We start from the raw sequence: 24,133 nt of genomic DNA, 5'->3' as shown, positions 1-24,133 counted from the left end.
GTAAAATGGCTTATGAAAGAACCCCTAACCACGTACACTTATTACGATTGTGTATAGAAGTACCCTACAAATAAAGCTTAAATGACAAACAACAGAAATATAAGCCATTACCCACAATGAACACATTAAAGTAGACAAGGCCACCAACTTGCATAACTAACACCAACCAAAATTCACAACCCAGCACAGCAGTAAGGGGATTCATTTTTCACAATGTTACAAGGGTAAATGCAGCCATAAAAACTAACAAAAACAGGTGAACTTCCAAACAGAACAAAATAACACAAAACAAATTAAAGAAGTGATAAGGGAACCGTTGGAGTTATTCTGCATTATGGAATAAAATAAACGTCACACTGCGAAAGGTCTGAAATTTTTTCATTTCCCACCAAATTGACATGAAAAGCCAATGGGAATGCTGAATTTCAACTTTCCAACAGCTATATAACAGAAATCACTCAAACTCACCATATCAACACAAAGATACACCAAAACACTCAACAAATTCTGACATGACAAGGTGAACCAATCCCTTCTAGAAATATCTAACATTACTCCAGTTTCCTTTTTGCTTAAAAGAAATATTTGAGAACAAAAAAAGGCTTAAATTTTGAGGAAAAAAATAAAAATAAAAAAGTACTTCTAACTTTTTTATTATTATATGTACCATACTATTAATGTTGATCGCATTATGTATATCTTTATCTTTAATAGCAAAAGATGTTTCCATCAATAATTGGGCAGATAAAAGCATGCTTGAAAATGTATACACTACCACCACACAAGGGTTAATCCCACCAGGAGGGGTAAGCGTATTGGGAAGGGTAAACAAAGTAAATATGCACACAAACATACATGTGAACACTTGGATAATGATTGTAACACCTGAATTTTTAAAAATAATAATAAATAAAAAACAAAATCCAAAACAAGATAGGATTTGTGAACCTAACTCAGATGGGAATTACTAATTGTTCATTAATGTCACTGGGATTAGAATTGAGTGCTAGAGAAAAAATTGTAGGGCAAATCAGGAAATTATATGGATACATCATAATAAGATTTGAGAAGGGTACGGGTTAATTAAAGAAATGGAAACAAATCCATTTCTAAGGAAGAGGCACTGTTCATCCAAAATTGGAAACAAACCAATTCTTTGTTGAAAAGGGATTAGGATTTAAGATGTAATATTTCGGGATAAATCATAAGGAAAACATATGTATTATTTGATTAGGCTTTGATAAGGATTATGATTAATTGCAGAATTAGAACAAAAGGAGAAATTGAATCCAACACTAAAGAGGATTTAAATAAACCTTAAAAGGGTTATAAATACCAGGTTAGAGAAGGAATTAAACCAGGAAACAAGAAATTGTGAGAAAGCAAAAAAGGAAGAAGACTTACCAAGACTCGTCAAGACCAATAAGAGTTCTGATATATAAAGGATATCAGATTATATTGTCTGGATTTCTTAGCAAATGGAATAAAGTGACTATTTCTGCAATCGCATATATTTTGAAAATTATTCCCATGCATGATTGAAAATATTTTTTGACATGATATATGTTCTCAATTTTGTTACTTGATACATATAAATGAACTGGTGATTTGGAAACAAATTGAGAACGTGGATTTGTGGAACATGAAAAGATTTTTGTGATAATATCAACATATGGTTACATAACGTCGTAACTTTGTACATGGGTGTCAGATCCTAGATTTGACAGAGAATTCTCAACCGAATTGGGTGAGAACTAGGTGGGAGAGTGAGGGTTTTGTAGAAAGAGAGGGAAGAGTAGAGAATTAGAGGAAAGATCGAGAGAGAGAGTGTTGGAGGCGGGAAAACCAGAGAATTCTCATTTGTATTCAATGATTTGAAAAATGATTGGGTCAGTTCTTGTATACTGAATCACAGCGAGAGATTGACACCAAAAACGATTACCCATTCTCCTAGTACAACCTGTAATTCTTACAACTAGGTACAACTCCCTTGCAGCTATAACTACCCATCAATGTACAAGTCTTAAGGTCTAGGTACATGACAACTTTTTCCCCCCATTCAAAATATTTCTTGTCCTCAAGAAATGCCAAGTAAATTAGCAATACTGGGAAATTGCTTGAGAAGATTGGGCAAATACTCCCATGTATTGTTATCAGGGTATAGGGAAGACCATTTAACCAACACCTGGGTTAGAGGGCTCCTTGCTTGTAGATAGCTCGTTTGTCCAAGATAGCCATAGGTTCCAGTTCCACTCATAGTTCTAAAAGGCGATAGGCACATCGACGCGCAAAGGGTCCTGGAGCCTGAGGCGTGAGGTGCACGAGGCGAGGCGCGTTTTTGCGAAGCGAGACACACATTTTAGAAAAAAAACTCAAAATCTTGTAAAATCATAAACAACTATCAAATTATCAATAATAACCCATGCATATCATTCATGATTCATCATCTTCAAATTCTAAACTAACAACATCAAAGTTGATTCATTCATCACGCAAATTCTAAACTATAAACATCATCAAAGTTCAAACTCAAAGTCTCAAACATTGTAAAAATACTATATATAATATACAAACATAAACATATAATGCCTATATAAATTTTTTTTAAAATAAAGCTTCAATGATGGCTTCGAAGACTGGGTGTGTTGGGGATGATTCAACACTCCACCGATTTGCTGGGGTGTTAAATCACCTGTGTGATGAACCCAGCAGATCATTGGGTTCATTTCATCCAAATGATCTGGTGGGTCCATCTAATTTCATTTCCACTAGAAAAATTAGAAGCAGAAGATAAAATCCAGATCTGATTTCATTCCCAAAAGCCAGATCTTCTGGGTTCAAATCAGAAGAAGAAGTGGTGGTGGTGGTGGCAGCAAGTCACAATGAAGGTGAATGACAGCAGCGGCGTCACAATGAAGGTGAATGACAGCAGCGGCAGTAGACGTCAAATCATCCTTAGTTTAGAAGTTAATCTTATCTTTAGTTTCTTGGAAACTGCTAAAATTATCCTCTAATCAGTTTTAGGATACTTTCCTCTTCTTGTATAGTCAACCTTTCCTATGTTTGTACAGCCACATCTTTCCTAGTTTTTAGCAAGTGTAAATCTTTCCTATGATGTAATCTTAGACCCCAGAAATGGGGCTGTATCACTTATGTAAAATATAAGAACAGTTTATTTTTCACATATTCAATTATTTGAAAAATGGCTGGGTCAGTTCTCATATACTGATCCACAGCAAGAGATTGGCACCAAAAGCGGTTACCCATTCTCCAAGTACAACCTGTAATGCTTACAGCTAGGTACAACTTCTTTGCAGCTATAACTACCCCTCAATGTACAAGTCTTAAGGTCTAGGTACATGACAATTGGTAGACTCCAGGAAAAAAGGGCTATTGGCTATATCCAAGAAGAGTACTAGGTTACCTTTTGTATTGGTGAAAATCAAAAATCAAGGGTAATACCTAGACCCATAAAGAGTACTACGTTACTACGTACGTTGATCTATCCCAAGAATTAGGGATATTGGCTAGATACGAGATGAGTATTGGGTCCTCTTACATTAAATAATCCAAGCTATACCACCCATTGAAATATTTGTTGTCATAATAATTATTTAATGTTCTACATGCTACAAAAATTTGATAACTATCCCGTGTGACATGATTTTTATTGTTGATACATGTTGTGGCATTGAGAATACAAACGAACATTTCAAATTGAAATCTATTTTTATTGTATATGCATGAAATTCTTTATTTTGGATATTAATCTATTATGTGGGGTAAGCCCCATTGGGCTTTAAGCTCACCCCTCTCCCTAACATTTTTCAGTTGAGCAAGTATTAGCAAGATTAGAGTGGGACTTAAATTGGGGGGATGTTAGCGGACTTAGCTTAGGATATTTTATTTCCAGTTAATTCTATTAGTATTATGTAAACCTTAAGGATGGTAGTGGTTATTGTTTTAGTTATTTCTTTTATAAACATTGGATATTTTTCATGGTAATAAGATGGATGGATAGTAGGCTTCATGAAATGTTAAGTCTTGGCTTAGGGCTCATGGTCAGTCACACTAGAAGGGGTATGACAAGGATCCACAATGGTATGGACATGAAGTTAAGAACAGCTACAATAGAGTCCCCTCTATAAAGGAAAATGAAAACTATGTAAAACACTCACCAAAACTTTTGCAACAATAACTAAAAATTCTAAAAAAGAAGTTACATTGAGACGAAAAAGCTTTTACAACTTGGATGGAAGGATTTCTTTGTGATATACTATGGTTATGATACAAGGATTTCCTTAATTGACAGGGATACTACTTCAAATAAGATTTTTCACAATGTTACATGGATTTCTTCAATATAGATGGATGGTTAAACTTGTAGGATATCTTTGTGATCAACGGCCACGATTTATTATAGCCTTCTAAGATACTTTATAGGCAGCCATTTCACTCTAAATTTTTTAGCTTATCTTAAACCCTAATTATCAGATCTTTGTTCAAGATTTGATCTTATGCTGTTTTAGCCCAAATCTTGCACTTGCTTTTGCTGATTCTTCATCTCACTCTGCACCAGAACTACTACCAAATGCTTTATGAGATGTGATGCTTCATTTATCCAATCAACAAATAATTGCTTACCAATATGTTTAGCAGAAACAAAATCATCAACTAAACAAATGAAACAAGGATATGAAAACTGGTTATATTACATCACCTGATCATTGATAACAATAGCATTCTGGCCTTTGTGCCAATATTCTCGCAACTTGTTAAGTGAGCTTCCTGTACTCAACTTTGGAAGTTTCTTCTTAATCTGCAGTGTACACATAACATGTCATAAACCAGTATCATGGAAATAAATGCCAGAAGTTAATAATCATGAAAACAACAAAAATTGCTCATATAAACGATAAAACTGCTGCATTTAACATGAAAACTATTTAGTGATCATTGAACTGCATCCAAAGACTTCTAGAAGATAGACTTGATTTCCTAATTTTCAGTATTATACTAGGGGACAAAAATCAGATTTCTACACCTTCTGACCACAAGCCAATCCTGCTCAAAAGAAATCCAGGATCTTTTAAAGTCAGATAAGGAGTCTGACTCATGTCTTAGTTATGCGCCATGGGTTTTCAAGTAGTATCCCTGTCAGTTGATTGAAGGTGAAACACCTTCAACGTTGGGGACAGCTTAGACAAACTGGAAATGGGTCAAAATATAAACAGGAAAAATTAGACCAACAAAAATCCAAACAAGCATGCCATGAAAGAACATTTCTGATGGAACTTCAGCTCTCAGATACCTCCACAAGCTCCAGAAAGCCCAAACCAAGTTTAGGACAAAATAAGCACAACAGAGATGTCACAGCCTAAGCCTGACAATGGATTCCTCCTAATTCGGTGTGAATTAGGAAGATGCAAGAAGCAGAACAGAGGAGTAGGACGAAGAATTAGAGAGAGAGAGAGATTAGAGGAGGAGAAGATGGAAATTCTCATTAGTTCCTCGATGCCCCAATTCGAGAGGATCAATGGGGTTTTATACAAGTTGCTGGAAGGGAGGATCTCCCACCAAGGCATCTTCTTTATCCTTCTATGGTTCTAACAACCAGCTTCTACACTCTTCTATGGTTGTAACCACTTGCATGTGGTTACCCTTTAGATGTAATAGACTCATAGCAGCAAAAATTAAATCACATGGCAATTCACATGACAACTCCCCTCCCCCCCGGGAAAACAAATTTATTGTCCTCACCAAATGCTGAGAAGGCTCACAGATCGGGGTCAAGTAACTATTCCCAGGTGGTGTTATCTGCATGGTTATTCTGTCATTTCACCAAAACTTGTATGAGGGGTGCCCCTTGTTTGAACACCACACATCAGTCTAATATGACCTCAGGGTCCATAACTTTGTTAGCCTATTTAGGGAGTAGGGGTAATGTAAGACTCACCAAGTGTCCCCACAGATTTCTTCAAAAGAGAAATGTGAAACATAGGGTGGATTTATGAACTCTCAGGCAACTGCAGACGATAAGCCACCCTCCCAATCTTAGCCATGATTTGAAATGGCACATAATATTGTGGGCTCAATTTGGACATTGGTTCCTATGTGATTGGACCATAGATGAGGATACCTCAGCCTTAAGTGCACTTCCTCCCCTATTGAAAACTCCCTTTCACTCCTCTTTCGATCAGCAAATTGTTTCATTTTGTTTTGAGCTTAAGCTAATTCCTCCTTCAGTTGCTGCAACACCTCTTTCTCTGCAGCCAATACTCCTCAATTGTTGCCACAGTAGTGTACTCCCCCACAACTGGTAAGATAGGTGGTTTGTATCCAAATAACGCCTCAAATGGTGACATTTTGAGGGAAGTATGATGGTTGAAGTTATACCACCATTGAGCCAGGGATAACCACCTATGCCACCCCTTGGGTTGCAAGAAACAAATGCACCTTAAATAAGCTTCCAAGCTTTGGTTCACCCTTTCTGTTTGTCCATCCAATTGGGGGCGATAGGTTGTGGACATGTTCAACTTGGTGCCTAAAGCCTTCATTAGCTCCTGCCACAATAGGCTAGTGAAGATCTTGTCACGATCTGACACTATAGATTGAGGAGCCCCGTGTGATTTAACCACTTGATCCAAAACGATCCTACCCACCTCCTAGGTTGTATAGGAATATGAGTAAGTCCTATGAAATGGGCAAACTTTGTAAACCTATCAACAACCACTAGTATATTGTCCTTCCCTTCTGACTTAGGCAATCCCTCAATGAAGTCCATAGATATATTGACCAATGCTTGGGTAGGAATGGGAAAAGGCTGTAAGAGTTTTGGGTAAGCCACAGTCTCATACTTACACCTTTTACAGGTGTCACACAAGCCAATACAAACTCCTTCACCTCGGTTTTGAGCCTGGACCAATAGAATAGTTGCCTTACCCGATGGTAGGTATTTTGAATTCAAGAATGTCACCCTAAGGCCGATTCATGTAGAGCCTGCAGGATCTTTCTCTTGACTGCCTCCTTGTTCCCAGTCACAAGTCTACCTAGGTACCTCGACATTCCTTCCACCAAGGCATACCCATCCCTATCATTAGTACCCACTGCAAACTTCTCCAACAACACCTTTACCTTCTCATCCCCCTCATAGCTGGCCATTACTTCTTGGCACCACTTAGGAACTAAGTGGTTATAACTGTTGAGCTTCCTTCCATATGGCACCTTGAAAGGGCATCTACTGCCACATTTTCCCTACTCTTCCTGTATTGTATAATATAGTCTAGCCCCATTAGTTTGGCCATTCCTTTCTTCTGCAATTGATTATGCAGTTCCTGTTGCAACAGAAATTTCAAACTTTCATGATCAGTTTTAATTATAAACCGGTTCCCTTCCAAGTAATGCCTCATCTTCTCAATAGCAATCAGTACAGGTAGGAACTCTTTCTCATAAATACTTAGCCCCACGTGTCTAGGGCCCAAGACTTGGCTTAGAAATGCCAATGGCTTTCCATCTTGTATCAAGACTGCTCCAATACCTGTCCCATATGCGTTTGTCCCCAAAATAAAAGGTTTGCTAAAATTTGACAACCCAAGGACAAGAACCTTACTCATAGCCTCCTTTAGCCTCTTAAGGCATCCTCAACTTCTTGTCCCCAACTAAACCCTCCCTTCTTTAAAAGCTTAGATAGGAGTCTACTGATAACCCCATAATTCTTTACAAACCGGCAATAGTATCTAGTTAACCCCAGGAACCACCTCAATGCCTTCACCATGGTAGGTTTGGGCCAAGCCAACATGACTTCCACCTTTCTTGGATCCATACTAACCTCTTTTCCCAATATTATGTGCCCCAAATATTCCACCTGGCTGTCACGTCCCTAGGGTTTACTAGGGTTTAGAGTGAGATTTTGGAAGAAATTGAAGAAGAAATGATAGAATAGAGGAAGTAGACAGAACAAAAAGAGGGATAAATTGAGAAGATAAGGGATGGTTTGGACAGAGAGAGAAGGAAAACAGAATGTTTCATTCAATTCATTGATAGCCCTTACTCTCCATTCAACAACCTATTTATAGGTTGTTTACATCCTTGCAATTATTACCAACTAATCAACTAACACACTAACAAACTCAAGTAACTACAAATTAACAAACTCCGGTACAATTACAACTACTGTCCTTGGGTCATGACAATTCCCCCCTTCTTAAGAGAGTTCTTGTCCCCAAGAACTTGCAGCTGTCCCCTGTTCTTCATCCAATTCTAGCCTTCACAATTTAATTTCTTCTTCGCATTTTCTTGTTCTTTTCCCTTACTCACTTTGGCCTCCTTTTCTTTCTCCTTCTTGGCTTTATCCAATGAATGAAAGAGAAAACAACATCTCTTTATTCAGTAGGTATTTCAAGCTCTCTTGAAGTACCTCCTTTATTTTTCTATACTAAAATCAACACCAACTCCTCTGCATCTTCAGCGGCTAAGAAATATCCAACAATATCATCTACTGTGATTGCAGTGCCCTAAAGACCAACAAAATCTTTTGCCACACGTTGACATTTCTAACTACTTTTTCTTCCTCCTCTTTGGCTCTACTCTGTAGATCATCAAAAATTAGCTTCGTATTGTCATCAAATATTGGAGGAGTACCTATTTCTTTAAGAGAAGCAGACTTGAAGTCTTCAAAATCCAAAGTTGTTGTGACCATATCCCTTCTTGATTTCACAACATCTTTGACTTCCTCATCTTCCCTACAGATCTCCTCAATCAAATTATCTTTTACTTCCTGAATTTCCTGATCCATTGCGGGAAATTCATCAGCTTTTTGCTGCAAACTGGGGATAGCTGTAAAAATACCTTTGTTCTGCTGGTTGTTCTTAAGATAGATTTTAGGCGGCAACCCATGCTTTCTAGAAATGGCTTCCAGTGCCAATTCTTGCAGCCTCACCTTCTTTGCCGCTTGTTCCACCATAGTAGAATAGAACATTTTCACCATAGACCTGAGCGTATCATTAAGACCATTAATGAATCTTGATACAAAATAAGACTCATTCAAGGTCAGATGGGAATTGAGCATCAGCGCTTTCAACTCCTTAAATATGGCCTTATAATCCATTACAAAGTCTTCTTGCTTTAGATTATTGAATTCTTCATTGCACCTCTCATCTTCGACCTGATGTAATGCTACTTCATCCTCTATAAGCAAATTGGAAGCATTAGGTATGTTAAAAGCTGAATCCAGGGATCTAGAGCTTCCAATGCTTGCTCAAAATGGTCCTATAGTGGATATAGAGCTTTCCTTTATTTCTGAAAGCGGAAATTTTGGTGAAACTAGAATCAACTAGTCATTCAGCTTCCATTTGAGGATAGCGAAGTGATTTCTTGTTTCAGCCCATTCCTCCTTGAGTGATTTCTCCCATGACGGTGCTCTTCCAAGAAGTCCTTTGGCTATCTCCACAATTCAATTCTTGAGAATTCACCCCTATAACAACTTATCGATTAGCTTCTAAGGATCCCCTCAGAAATCGAAATTGGTTCGAGTAAACCTAATCCACCTCTTTACTGGCTTCAAGTTCTGCCTATCTAATTCTGCTTCAAATGGAATCCGCCGAAATCTAGGTAAAAAACGGATTGCTCAATTCAATCGTAATACTACTCAGCCCCAGATGCCCCACTGATAAGAATTGTTGCCAGCCAGCAGCCTCTCGACTTCTGCCTTCAAGTCGCACCCACGCGTTCGTCGTCACCCTCTACTCAGCCAGGGATTGTTTTATGTCGCAATCTTGGAAATTCACCGCAAATCAGCAAAAATTAACACTCGAACCAAAGAAGTCAAAACCTCAAGACTTCTCATTAACCTTTTATCACTAATTGGTCTTGGGTCGGTCTCGTTCAGTCACATGCCTTCAAATCCAAGCCGAGAATTAACGAATTCATCGCCACGAGACTTATCTCCTGCTTCACCTTCACGATTTCACCTAGAGTTGCTTGCTCGTGCTCGTTGTTGAACAAGATAGAAAAGAGAGAAAACCCTTCTTTTAGGAGTAGAACTCTTTTTTTGGTCCACCCTCTAATGAAATTTATAGTAAGTTGCATAATAATTAAGGCCAAAATTATAGCTAATTACATCTAATCACATGTTTAATTGACTGCTAATTACATAGAGATTGACAGCTAATCTTTGACTACTAATTCCATGATAATTGATAGTTATTCCTTGGTTTGTGACAAATCTTCTTGATTTTTTTGCCTTGATTCACTAACCAATCTTCTTGATTCACTACCTTGATTCACAACACTCCCTCTTAAGCTAGTGAATAGTCTTGTCCATTCCTAGCTTGGCTATAATCTTATGGAAGACAGGACTAGAGAGTCCCTTGATTAAAACACCAACAAGCTGGGATTCACTTGGTATAAAAAGAGTACAAATAAGCCATTTGCCCAGTTTCTCTTTAATAAAATATTAGTTAACCTCAATGTGTTTTGTTCAATCATGTTGTGTAGGATTGTGTGCAATGTTGATAGCAGACTTATTATCACAATAGAGTTTCATAAGGTTGTCCCAGTTGAGTCTCAAGTCTTCAACAATAATTTTGAACCATAGCAACTCACATATACCTTGTGCCATTGCTCGAAATTCCAATTCTACGCTCGACCTAGCCACAATAGTCTGCTTTTTACTCCTCCAAGTACCTAGATTTCCTCCCAAGAAAGTGCAATACCCTATGGTAGACCTCCTATCAACCTTTGAACTTGCATAATCTGCATCGATATAGGCCTCTAGGGTAAGTTTAGCTCCCTTTTTGAACAAACTTCCCTTTCCTAGGGTGCCTTTAAGGTAGTGCAGAGTTCTAAATATTGCTTGCAGGTGCAGCTCCTTGGGTTTATGCATAAACTGACTTACTATGCTCACTGCATAGGCTATGTCTGGCCTTCTGTGAGGTAAATAAATCAACCTACTAACTAATCTTTGATAGACTTCTTTGTCGATATCTTTGTCTCCTTCAACTTTCTCCCAGTTTGTAATTAGGATCAATCAAGTTCCTGGCTAGTTTGCAAGCCAATTTCCCTGTGTCCCTCAAAAGGTCAAGAACATACTTGTGTTGAAATATGAATATCCCATGCCTAGATTGTGCCACTTCAATACTTAGGAAATATTTTAAGTTCCCTAATTCCTTGATTTCAAATTCCATAACCAATCATCTCCCCAAGTTTTGTCACTCCTTTTCATCGTTCCATGTCACTATAATATCATCAACATAAACGATAAGGGATGTAACTGAACCTGAACTTGAACCTGAGTGTTTTATGAACAAAGTGTGGTCCCCTTGGCCTGGTTTATACCCCATGGTTTGCATCACTTTGAAAAATCTCTCAAACCAAACTCTAGGTGACTGTTTCAGGCCATATAGTGCCTTTCTGAGCTAGCAAACTTTAGTTCCAAGTCTGTTTTCACTAAATCCTAGAGGTATATCCATATAGATCTCCTCCTCAAGGTCTTTGTATAAGAAAGCATTCTTCACATCGAATTGCTGTAAAGGCCAGTCAAAAATAACTACTATGGACAAAAGAATTCTTACCATATTCATTTTGACTATCGGAGCAAAAGTTTCCAAATAGTGAATTCCATATGTTTGGGTGTATCTCTTAGCTACCAACCGAACTTTGTACCTTTCAAGTGACCCATCTGCTTTATATTTGACTATAAAAACCCATTTGTAGCCCACCAGTTTCTTTTCTTTTGGCAAATCCACAATTTCCCAAGTACTATTCTTCTCTAGGGCCCGCATTTCAACACTTGTAGCATTCTTCCACTTTTTACACTTTAAATCCTCTGATAATGTGGTAGGAATGGATACTGTATGAATTTTTGCAAGAAAGCTTTTATGAGTTGGAGAGCACCTTTGAAAGGAGAAAAAAAGAGATAATGGATATAAGGAATATTTCGTACACTCTCGGGTTCTTTTCCTTAGGGCTATGGACAGGTCTATTCTGTCCCAGAATCAGTCTTAGAATGTGAGTTGAGATACCTTACCTCATTTCCAGAATCTGGTTCTAATGATAGCTATAGCCTTGGTTCAGGTTTTGGATTAGTCCTTGCGTAAATCTGTGAGAAATGGTTGTTGGTAATGGTTTGTCCCTTTCTAGCGTCATGGGGTTCGGGAAGGTTTGATATAGGAAATTCTAGTTCAGTGTAAGCAGGCTGAGGCTGGGTTTCTGGTGTAAGGGTAAGGGCAAGTTTTGTAACTGTATGGCTGGTTCTGTAATTGTATGTTCAGGAGCAGGGTGTTCAGGATTTGTGCCTTTAGGTAAAGCTTCTAGCATGGGATTGGCTGCAACTTTAGGTTTCTGCACTTCAAGTGGAAAGGAGGTAAAGAGTGGCATAGGCTCATCCTTATCTTCCATAACTGAAGTCTCCCTCTAAAGATAAGGTCGAGAAAAATAGGATTCATGCTCAACATAGGTAACATCAGCAGTGATTAAAAACCTTTTAGTGGGAGGGTGATAGCATCTGTATCCTTTTTGGTTAGAAGGATAGCCAACAAAGACGTATTTAGTTGCTCGAGGATCCAATTTCCCCTACTATGGCTGTGAACATGAACAAAAGAAACACACTCAAAGACTCTAGGGCTGAGGGGAGATGTGGAAGAAGGGATAGAAGTGAGATAACATGGCCATTGGAGTTTGAAAATTTAACATGCGGGATGGCAGGCAATTGATGGTGTAAGTTGCTGTAAAAACTGCTTCCCCCAAAAAGTGTTTAGGCACATTATACTGAAACAAAAAGGCCCTAGAGGTATCTAGAAGGTGACCATTCTTTCTTTCTGCAAGGCCATTTTGTTATGGGGTAGAAACAAAAGAAGACTCATGAATAATACCCCTTTGATGGAAATAAGTGGAAAGAGTCTAGTTAAAATAATCCCAAACATTATCAGATCTAAATCGTTTGATTTCAATCCCAAATTGAGTTTGGATCATAGAGAAAAAAAAGTTGGAGGATGTCACTCACATTAGATTTAGATTTAAGGAGAAAGATCTATGCACCAGAAATATTTGGAATAGTTGGACCCCAAATATCACTATGAATTAAATCAAAAGGAAAAGAGCTTAAGTTATTACTAGGAGGAAAAGCAACACGCTTGTTCTTGACAAGTTCACAAACATCACAATAAAATTTGCTAATATCCAGATTTGTAAACAAAGAAGGGAACATAATCTTGAGTGTGGAGAAAGCATGATGTCATAGCCTATAGTGATGCAACCAAATAGTGTCCTTGTGGGGCTAACATTGTTCAGAGAGGTAGGTTAGGGTTGGTTTCATTTGGGAGCAATTTGTTTCTCAGATTTGTCAAGGTAGTATAATCCATCATGTTCCTTAGCAGACCCAATCTTCAATCCCAAGACCTGGTCCTGAAATAAGCAACAAGAAAGTAGAAAAATAACTTTGCAATTGACTTTAGAAACTGAAAGGAGATTGGTGGACAATTTAGGCACATGAAGGACATTTTTAAGAGTGAGAGTAGGGCTAATTGTAATTTCTCCTATGCCAGCTATTGTGATCAATGAACCATCAACAGGGGGTATTTTTTTATGGCTAGAACAGGGAGCATATGAGTGAAATGACTGGGAGAAACGTGTCATATGATCAATGGTGCCAAAATCAATGATCCAGGAATCTGGATAATAAGTAAGAGGCATTTAAAGCATAAAAAATAGGAGGTTTACCTAAATGTATCAAGGAGCAGTTACCTGAGATAGATGGTTTGTCCAAGGTACTTAGGAATTGCCTCAACCTTTTAATCTCCTTCTAGTAGAATTCTTTATGTTCTTTTGGTTCATGGATCTGTTCTTCCTCGTGTGAAGTGGTCATATTGGCTTGCCCTTGACTTCGATGCAGTTGTCCACCCTCCTTATTTCCCCATTCTTTACTTGGTGGCTTTCCATTTAACTTCCAGTGCATCTCCCTAGTATGCTTGGATTTCTTGCAAAAAGTACACCATAGGCTATCACGATTGTCACTCCCTGTGTGCGTAGGAACTGTCTTACCATTGTCTCCATTCAATTGGTCTCTCTTGAATCCACGACCTCCTCCATTAGCCACCAATGCCAAAGCCTCTATTGGTTTAAGGTGCAAAATTACACCCCTTCAGCTTTCTTCGGCCAATATTATTGAAATAACTTCATTAAATGAAGGTAAATAAGTTATACCAAGGATTTGGATTCTTACCTGATCACACTCCCCATTAAGTCCTGCTAGAAAATAATAAGTTATGTCTTTCACTATGAAGGTTTTCAATGCGGTTGCATCATCACTGTTCTTCATCTCAATAACCTAGTAGTGATCTATTTCTTGCCAAAGTCCTTGTAGGAGATTGGCATATTCTGTGACAGACTTGTTCTTTTGTTTTGCAGCAGTGATTTTGGTCTTCAATTCATAACTTCAGGCTACATCATTAACTTTCAAATATGTTTGTTGAATAGACTCCCAAACTTCCTTGGTTGTGGGTAGAAACATAGAGGTGTCACTTATTTCAGGTGCCATAGAACTCCACAACCATGCAATGATCATGGAATCATCTTCATCCCATGCTACATGGGCAGGATTTTCCTTCGTTGGTCTGGTCTCAATAATGTGACTTATCTTTCCTTTCCTTTTCAAAATGGTTCGGATAAGTTGAGACCGTTTGAGGTAATTTCTTCCGTACAATATGTAGGTTGCATGAATCTATTGCAATTCTCCAGAAGGGATGGTTCAGATAAGTTGAGACCGTTTGAGGTAATTTCTTCCATACAATATGTAAGCTACATGAATCTACTACAATTCTCCAGAAGGTAGGATCCCTAGAGGTGTTGTTGTTTCTCTTGTATCAAAAGAGCTAATCTCACTAATTTGAGTAGACATCTTGATTGAACGGCAAAACAAGGGTAAAGAAAGACTAAGAAATAGCTACGGATTAGAAGGTGCGGTTGCAACAATGAAGGCTGCCAAAAAACTTAACAGCAATGAAGGCTGGAGGTTAGGAGGATAATCGGCAATGAAGGCCGAAGAAGGGTTACCCACGAAGAGTTCCCTAAAGCTTTGATACCATGTTGAACAAGATAGAAAAGAGAGACCCTTCTTCAAGAGTATAACTCTTTTTTAGGTCTAGTCTCCCTCTATTAAAATTTATAGTAAACTGTACAATAATTAAGGCCAAAATTATAGTTAATTACATTTAATCACATGCTTAATTCACTGCTAATTACATAGAGATTGACAACTAATCTTGGACTGCTAATTACATGCTAACTAACAACTATTCCTTGATTTGTGGCAAATCTTTCTTCCTTGATTTGTGGCAAATCTATCTTCCTTGATTTATGGCAACTCTTCTTGATTTTTCTACCTTGATTCACAACACTCGCCTACCCAATTCGTGACCCATTTGAAATCGTTAGAATCTTGAATCTGCTAGTCACCTAAATCACTGCTTCTTGAATCGCCTCCTACAACTCGTTCAATTTTGCACCCAATTGCCAATCATGTCATCATCCGTTGTGGACTGGCAATCCACAATTCCAAGCTGATCGTTGTGGGTCGCTACAATTTGCTAGGTTCCACGCTCTCAACTTCAATCAAGATTGCCTCTTGAACCTGCACCCATTTCATGTTCACTTCCAAACCAAGATTTCCGGAATTCGATTGAGTTCTTCGGAATCGTGACTAGAATTAGTCGGAACCACAGCCAAGAACCATTGGCTCTGATACCAATTGTCACGACTCTAGGGTTTAGAATGGGATTTTGGAAGAAATTGAAGAAGAAATGACAAAATAGAGGAAGGGAACATAACAGAATGAGGGAGAAACGGAGAAGAGAAAGGAATGGTTGGAACAAAAAGAGAGGGGGAAAACATAATGTTTCATTTGATTCATCGATAGCCCTTACTCTCCATTCAACAGCCTATTTATATGTTGTTTACATCCTTGCGGTTATTACCAACTAATCAACTGACACACTAACAAGCTCAAGTAACTACAAACTAACAAACTCCAGTACAATTACAACTACTGCCCTTGGGTCATGACAGTGTCCTTGGCCAAAAGCACACTTAGTCCTCTTGACAAAGAGTTGGTTAGATCTAAGGACCTTGAAGGTAATTCTTAGGTGAGTCAGGTGTTGATCAAATGTAGGATTGTAGACAAGCATGTCATCAAATAACACTAGTATAAATTTTCATAGGTAAGGCTCAAAGATATGATTAATAAGGGCCTAAAATATGGTTGGTGCATTGGTAAGCCCAAATGGCATCACCAAGAATTCATAGTGTTCGTGGTGTGTTCTAAAAGCGGACTTAAGTATATCCCCAGGTTTCATTTTGATTTGGTGATAACCCGAGTGTAGGTCAAGTTTAAAGAAAAAACTGACATGATGTAATTCATCGAAAAGGTGTTCAACAAAAGGTATGGGGAATTTGTATTTAACAGTCATGGCATTAAGCTGGCGATAGTTCACACAAAAACGTCATATTCAGTCTTTTTTCTTGACAAGTAAAATGGGTGAAGCAAAAGGACTTTAGCTAGGTCTAATAATGGATTGGTGTAACATTTCCCTAACCATTTTTTCAATCTTTGTCTTTTGGTTTGGGGGATAACGAAGGATCTAATGTTGATGGGTTCAATATTAGGTTTAAGATTGATGGCATGGTTAAACATTCGAGTAAGGGGTAGGGTTGCAGGTTCAATAAAAAGATCCTCAAACTCTACCAACAATTTATCAAGTAGGTCTAGTTGGTGTACGTTATCATGCCTTCCCATAGGTGTACTTACAGTTAGGAAGAATTCTCCTTGCAATGCACTCTTGTCAGTGCCTTCCTCCATTGCTTCAATAGAAAACAACTGTGTAATCTAGGCCCACTTGCTCCACTTGCTCCTAAATACCTTCAGTAATCTTCTTCATGTGATCATTTTACAAGCCTCGGCCTCTTTTCCTCTTGTAAGTCATTTTCCTCCCTTCTTTCACAAAGGAAACCTCCATTCTATTAAAAACAAAACTTATGGGGCTTACCCCTTTCATCCAACACTATATCACAACCCGCTAGCTATAGGAATCTCAAATCAACTTCGAATTCTCCACCCCCACCCCCACCACCCCACATTTCCCAACAAAAGCCCATACACGTTGATTTGCTCACCACCCTATTTCCATTAGCTACTATCACACTCAGGGGGTGTGTATTTGTGAGCTAACATTTCAATCTCTTGGTTGTTCCTTCATCTAGGAAACTGTGGGTACTCCCACGCTGTCTATTAAGATCATGAGGCTACAATCCTTCACCCTTCCTTCCACCTTAAAAATCTTGTTATTTGCTAATCCCTTCAAAGCGTGTATAGAAATCTCCCCATTGTCTTCATCTCCATACTCACCCGATTCACTGGTTTCCCCTTCCTCGAGTTGCTCTCCATCCTCCTCGTATAGTAATAGCAACTTTCATTTACATTGGTGTCCAGGATAATACTTATCCCCACACCTGAAGCACAACTCCACTTGTCTTCTCTATTCAATCAGCCTCACTCCTTGCAGTGGCATATTGTGGCTAGAGCTTGGACCACTCAAACTCTTTACCCCTAAACTTCTCATCACCAACTCTGTTATCCCCGGGATGTTGTTCCCATAATCACTCCCCTCTGTTGTTGCCTTTGCTCCCTCATTAGAGCCTCCACCACCATCTCCTGCAACCAGGCACTCTCAATTGCCTATTCCACCATTCGGGACTGCAGCATTTTAACCATCAGTCTAAGCTCAATGCTAAGACCACTCATAAAACTGGACACAAAATAGGCCTCTCATAGGTGAGGATTGTGGTTAATCATTAGTGATCTCAATTCCTCAAACCTAAGCTAACAAGCCCTCACTTCCCCCACTCACTCTATCTAAGTTTGTTGAATTCCTCTATCACATCCATCATACTTCTTTCACCGAATCGTTCACAAAGTTTTTCAGCAAACTCCTCCCAAGTATAGTCTCCTCTTACTCTAGACCACCCTTGAAACCAGGCATCCCCTATATCGTTGAAGTATGTCGTGGCCAAGGCTACCCTCTACCCTTTGGGTATGTTATATTAATTAAAAAACCATTCACATTTTCTCAACCACCATATAGGATTGATCCCTTCAAACACTGGGATCCCCATTCGAGGCATAGTAAACCCTAGTTGATTATGGGTGGCATGGCCCTCCCGTCTCCTATCCATCATTGCCTCTCCTCCTTCCCTCAGATCCACCTCAATTTCAAAGGTCCCAATCATATGGGTGTTCATTCTATGTCCAGGTAAGATAGGCTCTAATCTCTCCCTAGGAGGAAAATCAGGAGAAATTCTTATCAAGTTCTAGCGAGTGAACATCACCATAAACTGTTGTAGTTGTACTCCCATCTCCTCTTGAATCTATGTGATAGCACCATCCAACCTCTATTCCAATCCTTCTATGGAACTATCAAGTTTGTGATCCACCACCATGATCGCCTCATGATTCCGAGTAGATCCAATCTCCAACTAATCGATTCTGTTTTGGAATTCTATCATAGTCAAGCTAAATTGTTGCAGCTACAACAAGAGAATTTTCATACGAGTCCCTTCTGCCATTGATCTTAATCTTCAAGAATTATGGCCGAGAATCGAGCTCTAATACCAAAAATTGTCACAGCACAAGCCTGACAATGGATTCCTCCTAATTCACTGTGAATTAGGAAGATGCAAGAAGCAGAACAGAGGAGTAGGACAAAGAATTAGAGAGAGAGAGAGATTAGAGGAGGAGAAGATAGAAATTCTCATTAATTCCTCGATGCCCCAATCCAAGAGGATCAATGGGGTTTTATAAAAGTTGTCGGGAGGGAGGATCCCCCGCCAAGGCATCTTCTCTATCCTTCTATGGTTACAATAACCAGCTTCTACACTCTTCTATGGTTGTAACCACTTGCTCGTGGTTACCCTTTAGATGTAACAAACTCATAACAGCAACAATTAAAGCAAAAACTAAAAATCACACGACAATTCACACGACAAGAGATTTCTCAATTAAATCAGAAAAGCAAACGAACTTTAGGATAAAGTAAGCATATTAGAACCAGCATATAAGATTTTACAGTTATAAAAGACAGAATTTCACAATGCACAGGTAAAAATATAAAATCACAAAACAATAAAAAGTCATTCTCTTCAATTTCACCAGTCCTGACAGTTCAAGGATGGAAACAGTCATCAAATCAGTTGCAAAATAGCCATCTTATCATTACTAGGAAAGCAATGCTATGAAGGAAATTAAAAGCACAACTAGAAGAGAGAAGATATTTCATGTGTCACCAGATGCACATTCTCTGTTGCAGAAGAAGCTCTCTTTGCCCTCTGCCGGCGATTTTCGTACTCCCTTACTAGACTCTGAGCTTCAGGTAAATGAAGAAAAGAAGCATTCTCCAACTCCCATGTAACTTGCTGATAATCAAGGCCACGCCATTTAACAAGCCACTCATGGTAGCCACCAGAAGTATCAGCAGTAGGCTCACTATGACGGTCATCTAACTGCTTGGGAGACCTTGAAAACCTTTTGTCTAGCAAACGATGTGGACATCTCCACTCTTCCCTCCACGTCATCACCTAAAGAGAAAGCTGACTTGCTTCAGGAAGGATTCTGAATTTGTGATGCAAAAGAATAGAATGCATAGCTTATTTTCAATAATTATGCAACAGATTAAAAAGAAAAGGAGGCCTAGTAGGAATAACAACTATCAGCCATAACACCTGATTCTTTTGATTAAATTCTGACACAAGCACCGGAGCTTCAAGAAGCAAATGAGTTTCCGGAATCCAATGATTGTGAACATGGGCAAGACCTCTATATTTAACAAGATACTGCTTCTGCTTTCGAGATCCTATAAAAGAAAACATCAAAATACAAAGAAAGATCAGAAAAAGAGGAAACCACTTGTGCCAAAAATAGGATCAAAGGGCACAATGTAAGCATTGAACTCATATTAATAATAGAATAATATAATATTTTTAAAAAATAAGAAGACAAATTTATTAATTTTTGTTCAAGAAAGAGACAATTTATGTCCTTACCTTCAGAATCTTGAACCTCTACTTCTCTAGCATCCCAAATTGACTCTATTCCTTCAGACACTGAGTGTACACCTGATTCTATCTTCTTCTGCACGCACAAGAAACAGTACCAAGCACCAGGTGGGACATCATCCAGAGATGGATCTAAGCATGAGAGATGATAGTTTTTCTTGCAACCTTTTCCACAACAGCGCCTGAAATTAAGTATACAGAAATTATTAAATAAGAAAATTAACAAACACATAAAAAGGTCAAAAAATGGAATATGAGAAGAACAAGTTATAAATCAACTATCTGCAACAACTTCTGTGCAAAAGCCGATATCAAGAAAAAAGAAAGATCACACAACAATCTGGGGAAGGCATCCCAAACACACAAGGCTCCTTGCTTTGCGAGGGTAGGGGGAAGATCATTTACACATGCAACCTTGCTCTTGGTCTTTTTTTCTCAACTCAAACCCGTGACCTTCAAGACAGCCAGTGTCTAAATTGATACCCAGATTCTATGGACCATACCCAGTACTTGCAAGGGTTGGGCCAGTGGCCTATCATTTGCAGCTACCGGAGGAGTCCCAAATACATCAAGTCTTCCACGTCTCCCAGCTCAAGAAGGGAGTTGGATCATAGGTGGCCAGCCCATCACTTCCTCCTAACATCAAGGAGGAAGTAGGACATACAGTTCCTATTCTCAAGGGGCACTGATCCCACAGGTATTGGTCAAGTGGTCCTCCCTTCATTCAGACAACAACACTTGAGAATATCTGTTAGACTTGCTAAGGCAGTTTCCTAACTCAGCAAGCCTATTGCACATTTCTTGAGGACAAGAAATGATTGGTGGAGGGGGGGAAACTGTCGCATACCTAGGCTACTGACCTTTACTTTGTAGCTGTGTTTGTAATTCGTAGCTATGTTTGTAATTTTAGAGGGAATTAGCTTGTTGGCCAATGTTCCAGCAATGCAAGTTGTATGCAAGTGGTTAGGCAAGTTGTATTGATTCTAGAAGGGACTTGGGAACCATTATGGCACCAATACCAAGCCGGGGCAATATAAAAGAACTGGCCCAGCTCATTTGAAGACACGAATTGAAAACAGAATCAATCATTTTCCTTCTCAATTCTCTCTCTCTCTCTCTAATTTCTCTCCCTCAATTCTCTAATTCCTACCCTCCCTCCCTCAAAATTCTCACATAATTCTCTCTTAACCAGAGAGAATTCCCCTTATCAAATCTCAAATCTGACATCTTGGTATCAGAGAAAGCTCCTGGCCAATGATTAGCAAAGGGTTCAAATGATGGCTAATAGAACAAGGATGAGGCAGATGGAGATACAACTCCAACAAGTATCGGCATCAGTGGTAGAAATCCAAAACCGTGTGGAGACAATGAAGGAGAAGATTGGATCGGTGGTGGATCGGAAGTTGGAAGTGGTTGCGAAGAAGTTTCGCGGGGACATTCGTGAACAGATTAGGGAAGACATGCAAGAGATGCAAGATCAAGGCAATGTGTTGCATGATCAATTGCAGCAGTTTATGCTTGTTACAGTTAGTGCTGTACATATATTATATATATATATGATAGATAGCGTTGTACATATATATTAGGCAAATATGTTGTCCCATGGTTGTACCTAGTACATTGGTGTATATATATATACCACATTGCGAATAAAATAATAGAATATTTTTCCTCTCAAAACATAACATGGTATCAGAGCCACAAACCCTAACCCAACCCTAGAACCAGCTGTCGCCGCCGCCGGTCACTTCGCCCGTCACCAGTTCCTCAGATCTCACGATCGCTCCTCAAATCTCGTGGCCTCTTCTCAAGATCTCATGCATCGCGCAAATCTCACGTCGCCACTACTTCACAATCCTCGCTATTGTTCAACCAATCACCCATCGTCGTTGCTGCTCGCTGCTCCTTCCATTGCAGTCTTCTTCCTGCAACGCCTTCGTCCAACCGCCACCACCGCGAGTGATTCCGACCACCTCTACGCCGATCATTGCGTCCTCCTGTGATGACAACCCCAAATTCGCTTATGGTCGGTCTCCTTAGCTTTGGTGATTGTCTATCAAACTGTCGGCCTCAGATTTGGGCTTCATAGTTTCAGATCTGGTTTGCAGCAACTCTCTGATTTCAAATCTAGTTTTCTTTGCAATCTCAAATCTAGTTAATAGTAGCTTCTGATCTATCTAGCTGGTATTTGGTTGGGCTTGGGTCTTTTTGCTATGGCCTCTTCAAATCCTAGAGAGGTGAGTTCCTCTTCACCTGTGACTGTTCCTTTCCTTGTACCGTCTTTATCCGGTATTACAGTCATTACCACTGACAAATTGAATGGTAAGAACTATATGTCTTGGTCAACGTCTGTTCGAATGTGGTGTAGTGGGCATGGTGTTAGCGACCATTTGATTAAGAGGCTTTCTAACATTGCTGAATCAAATAGGACAGTATGGGTTCATATAGATGCACAGTTGGTTACATTGTTGTGGCAGCCAATAGATATTGATTTAATCCCCTTATTTCGTGTCTACGAGAGCTATTTCGATATTTGGTATCATAGTCAGCAACTATATACTAATGATATTGTATTTTTATACACTATCTTTAGTAATTGGTTTTGTATTCAAAAGAGGGACTCTGTTGGAATAATTCCCAGCTCCGAATCACTCAATCACACTCTAATTCACAACCGAAACACTCCCTGAATCACTCACTTGAAACACACACAAGATTTTTGGTAAATCAGAAAACAGATCAACAACCAAACAATCAAGAACACCAAGAATTTTATCCTAGTTCAGTCTTTCGCAAGACCTACATCCAGACTGCCCTAGGCGCTTTTATCTTCACTATCTTGAATGAACTTGAAAGGATTACATGCACTAATCTATCTCTCCAGCCTTATACACAGAACTGCTGAGAGTTTTCCCTACCAAACTACAAAGATATACCCTCTAAGTATTCCAGTAGAAACTAGCGCATACTCCTCTCTCTTTCTCTCTCTTCCCAAGACAAAATAAAAGCATACTCCAAAAGCTAACACCCAACCTCTATTTATACAACATAGAGGCGGTAACAGAATGCTATCAAAAACAATCTATCGGCAGTAACAACTAACTAACCGATTAACACAATTGCTAACTAACCATTCTAGAAACAAACCTTCTAGAATAAAACAAGTGATATACAAATGCTTAACAGCAGAAAGAAAAAACAATTCTCTCAAGATATACAATCTAATCTAATTCAAGTGATTTACAACAGACTCAGATGTGCCAACTTACTTGGGTTGTATTCAATTTGCTATGATAGATTTTAGTGTTATGCTCCTGGTTACAGCCGACCTCAATGACCAAAAGAAGTTGAGAGACAAGTTGTTCATGGTGCTTACCCTTTGCAGGCCTTGGACCTGATATGGAGGGTGTTCGCACTCAAATCTTGAGTACTCCCACTATACCTACCATGGAAGAGGTATTTGCCCAGATCCTTCGTAGCACACAAACATTTTCTAAGGCTTCAATTGTGGAGCGATCTATCCTGGCCTCTCAGACTCATGGATCTTCCTCTGAGATTGGACCTGGAGGTGGTCGTGGAAGAGGTGTTGGGCGTGGTCACAATGGTAAGCACCCTAATTGTAATTATTATCGTCACCCAAACCATTATAAGCATACATGTTATGCACTCCATGGTCAACCTCCCAAGGCCAATGTTGCAATTACTGAGGGTGCAGACACACAATCCATGGTACCTGATACCTCTCATACTGAGCACCCAGCTTGTACATATACAATCTCTGTTGAGGAGTTGGCTGAGTATCGTCAATTTCAGACAGCTCGGTAGGCCTCATCTCCCGCAGCTTCTATTACCCAATGATCTCTTTCTTCTGCACAGTCAACCAATGGTACTTCTCATATTTGTCTTACTCATGCTCAACTTAGTCCTTGGATTCTTGATTTTGCTGCTTCAGAGCATATTTCTAGTAATAAATCCTTATTCTCTCATTTTGATTCCTCTACGTCCCTTCTTCTATCATTGTGGCTGATGGTGATAA

General features: G+C 39.1%; 1 protein-coding gene across 6 annotated transcripts in view; it reads right to left on the bottom strand.

The window, feature by feature from the left end:
- Positions 1 to 24,133, bottom strand: part of LOC127797958 (helicase protein MOM1) — a 121,600-nt gene that overhangs the window by 49,893 nt on the left and 47,574 nt on the right. For all 6 annotated transcript variants that reach the window (XM_052331196.1, XM_052331197.1, XM_052331201.1 and 3 more), the window contains 4 exons: positions 20,086 to 20,279; positions 19,765 to 19,895; positions 19,330 to 19,620; positions 4,721 to 4,819 (listed from right to left, as the gene is read on the bottom strand). In XM_052331196.1, the coding sequence (XP_052187156.1) occupies positions 4,721 to 4,819; positions 19,330 to 19,620; positions 19,765 to 19,895; positions 20,086 to 20,279 (715 nt within the window). The remainder of the gene's footprint in view (positions 1 to 4,720; positions 4,820 to 19,329; positions 19,621 to 19,764; positions 19,896 to 20,085; positions 20,280 to 24,133) is intronic.

The sequence above is a fragment of the Diospyros lotus genome, chromosome 3 (assembly GCF_014633365.1).
Source record: "Diospyros lotus cultivar Yz01 chromosome 3, ASM1463336v1, whole genome shotgun sequence".
Classification (NCBI taxonomy): domain Eukaryota; kingdom Viridiplantae; phylum Streptophyta; class Magnoliopsida; order Ericales; family Ebenaceae; genus Diospyros; species Diospyros lotus.
Note: the sequence above shows the minus strand (reverse complement) of the source record. Positions and strands in the feature narration are given on the sequence as shown.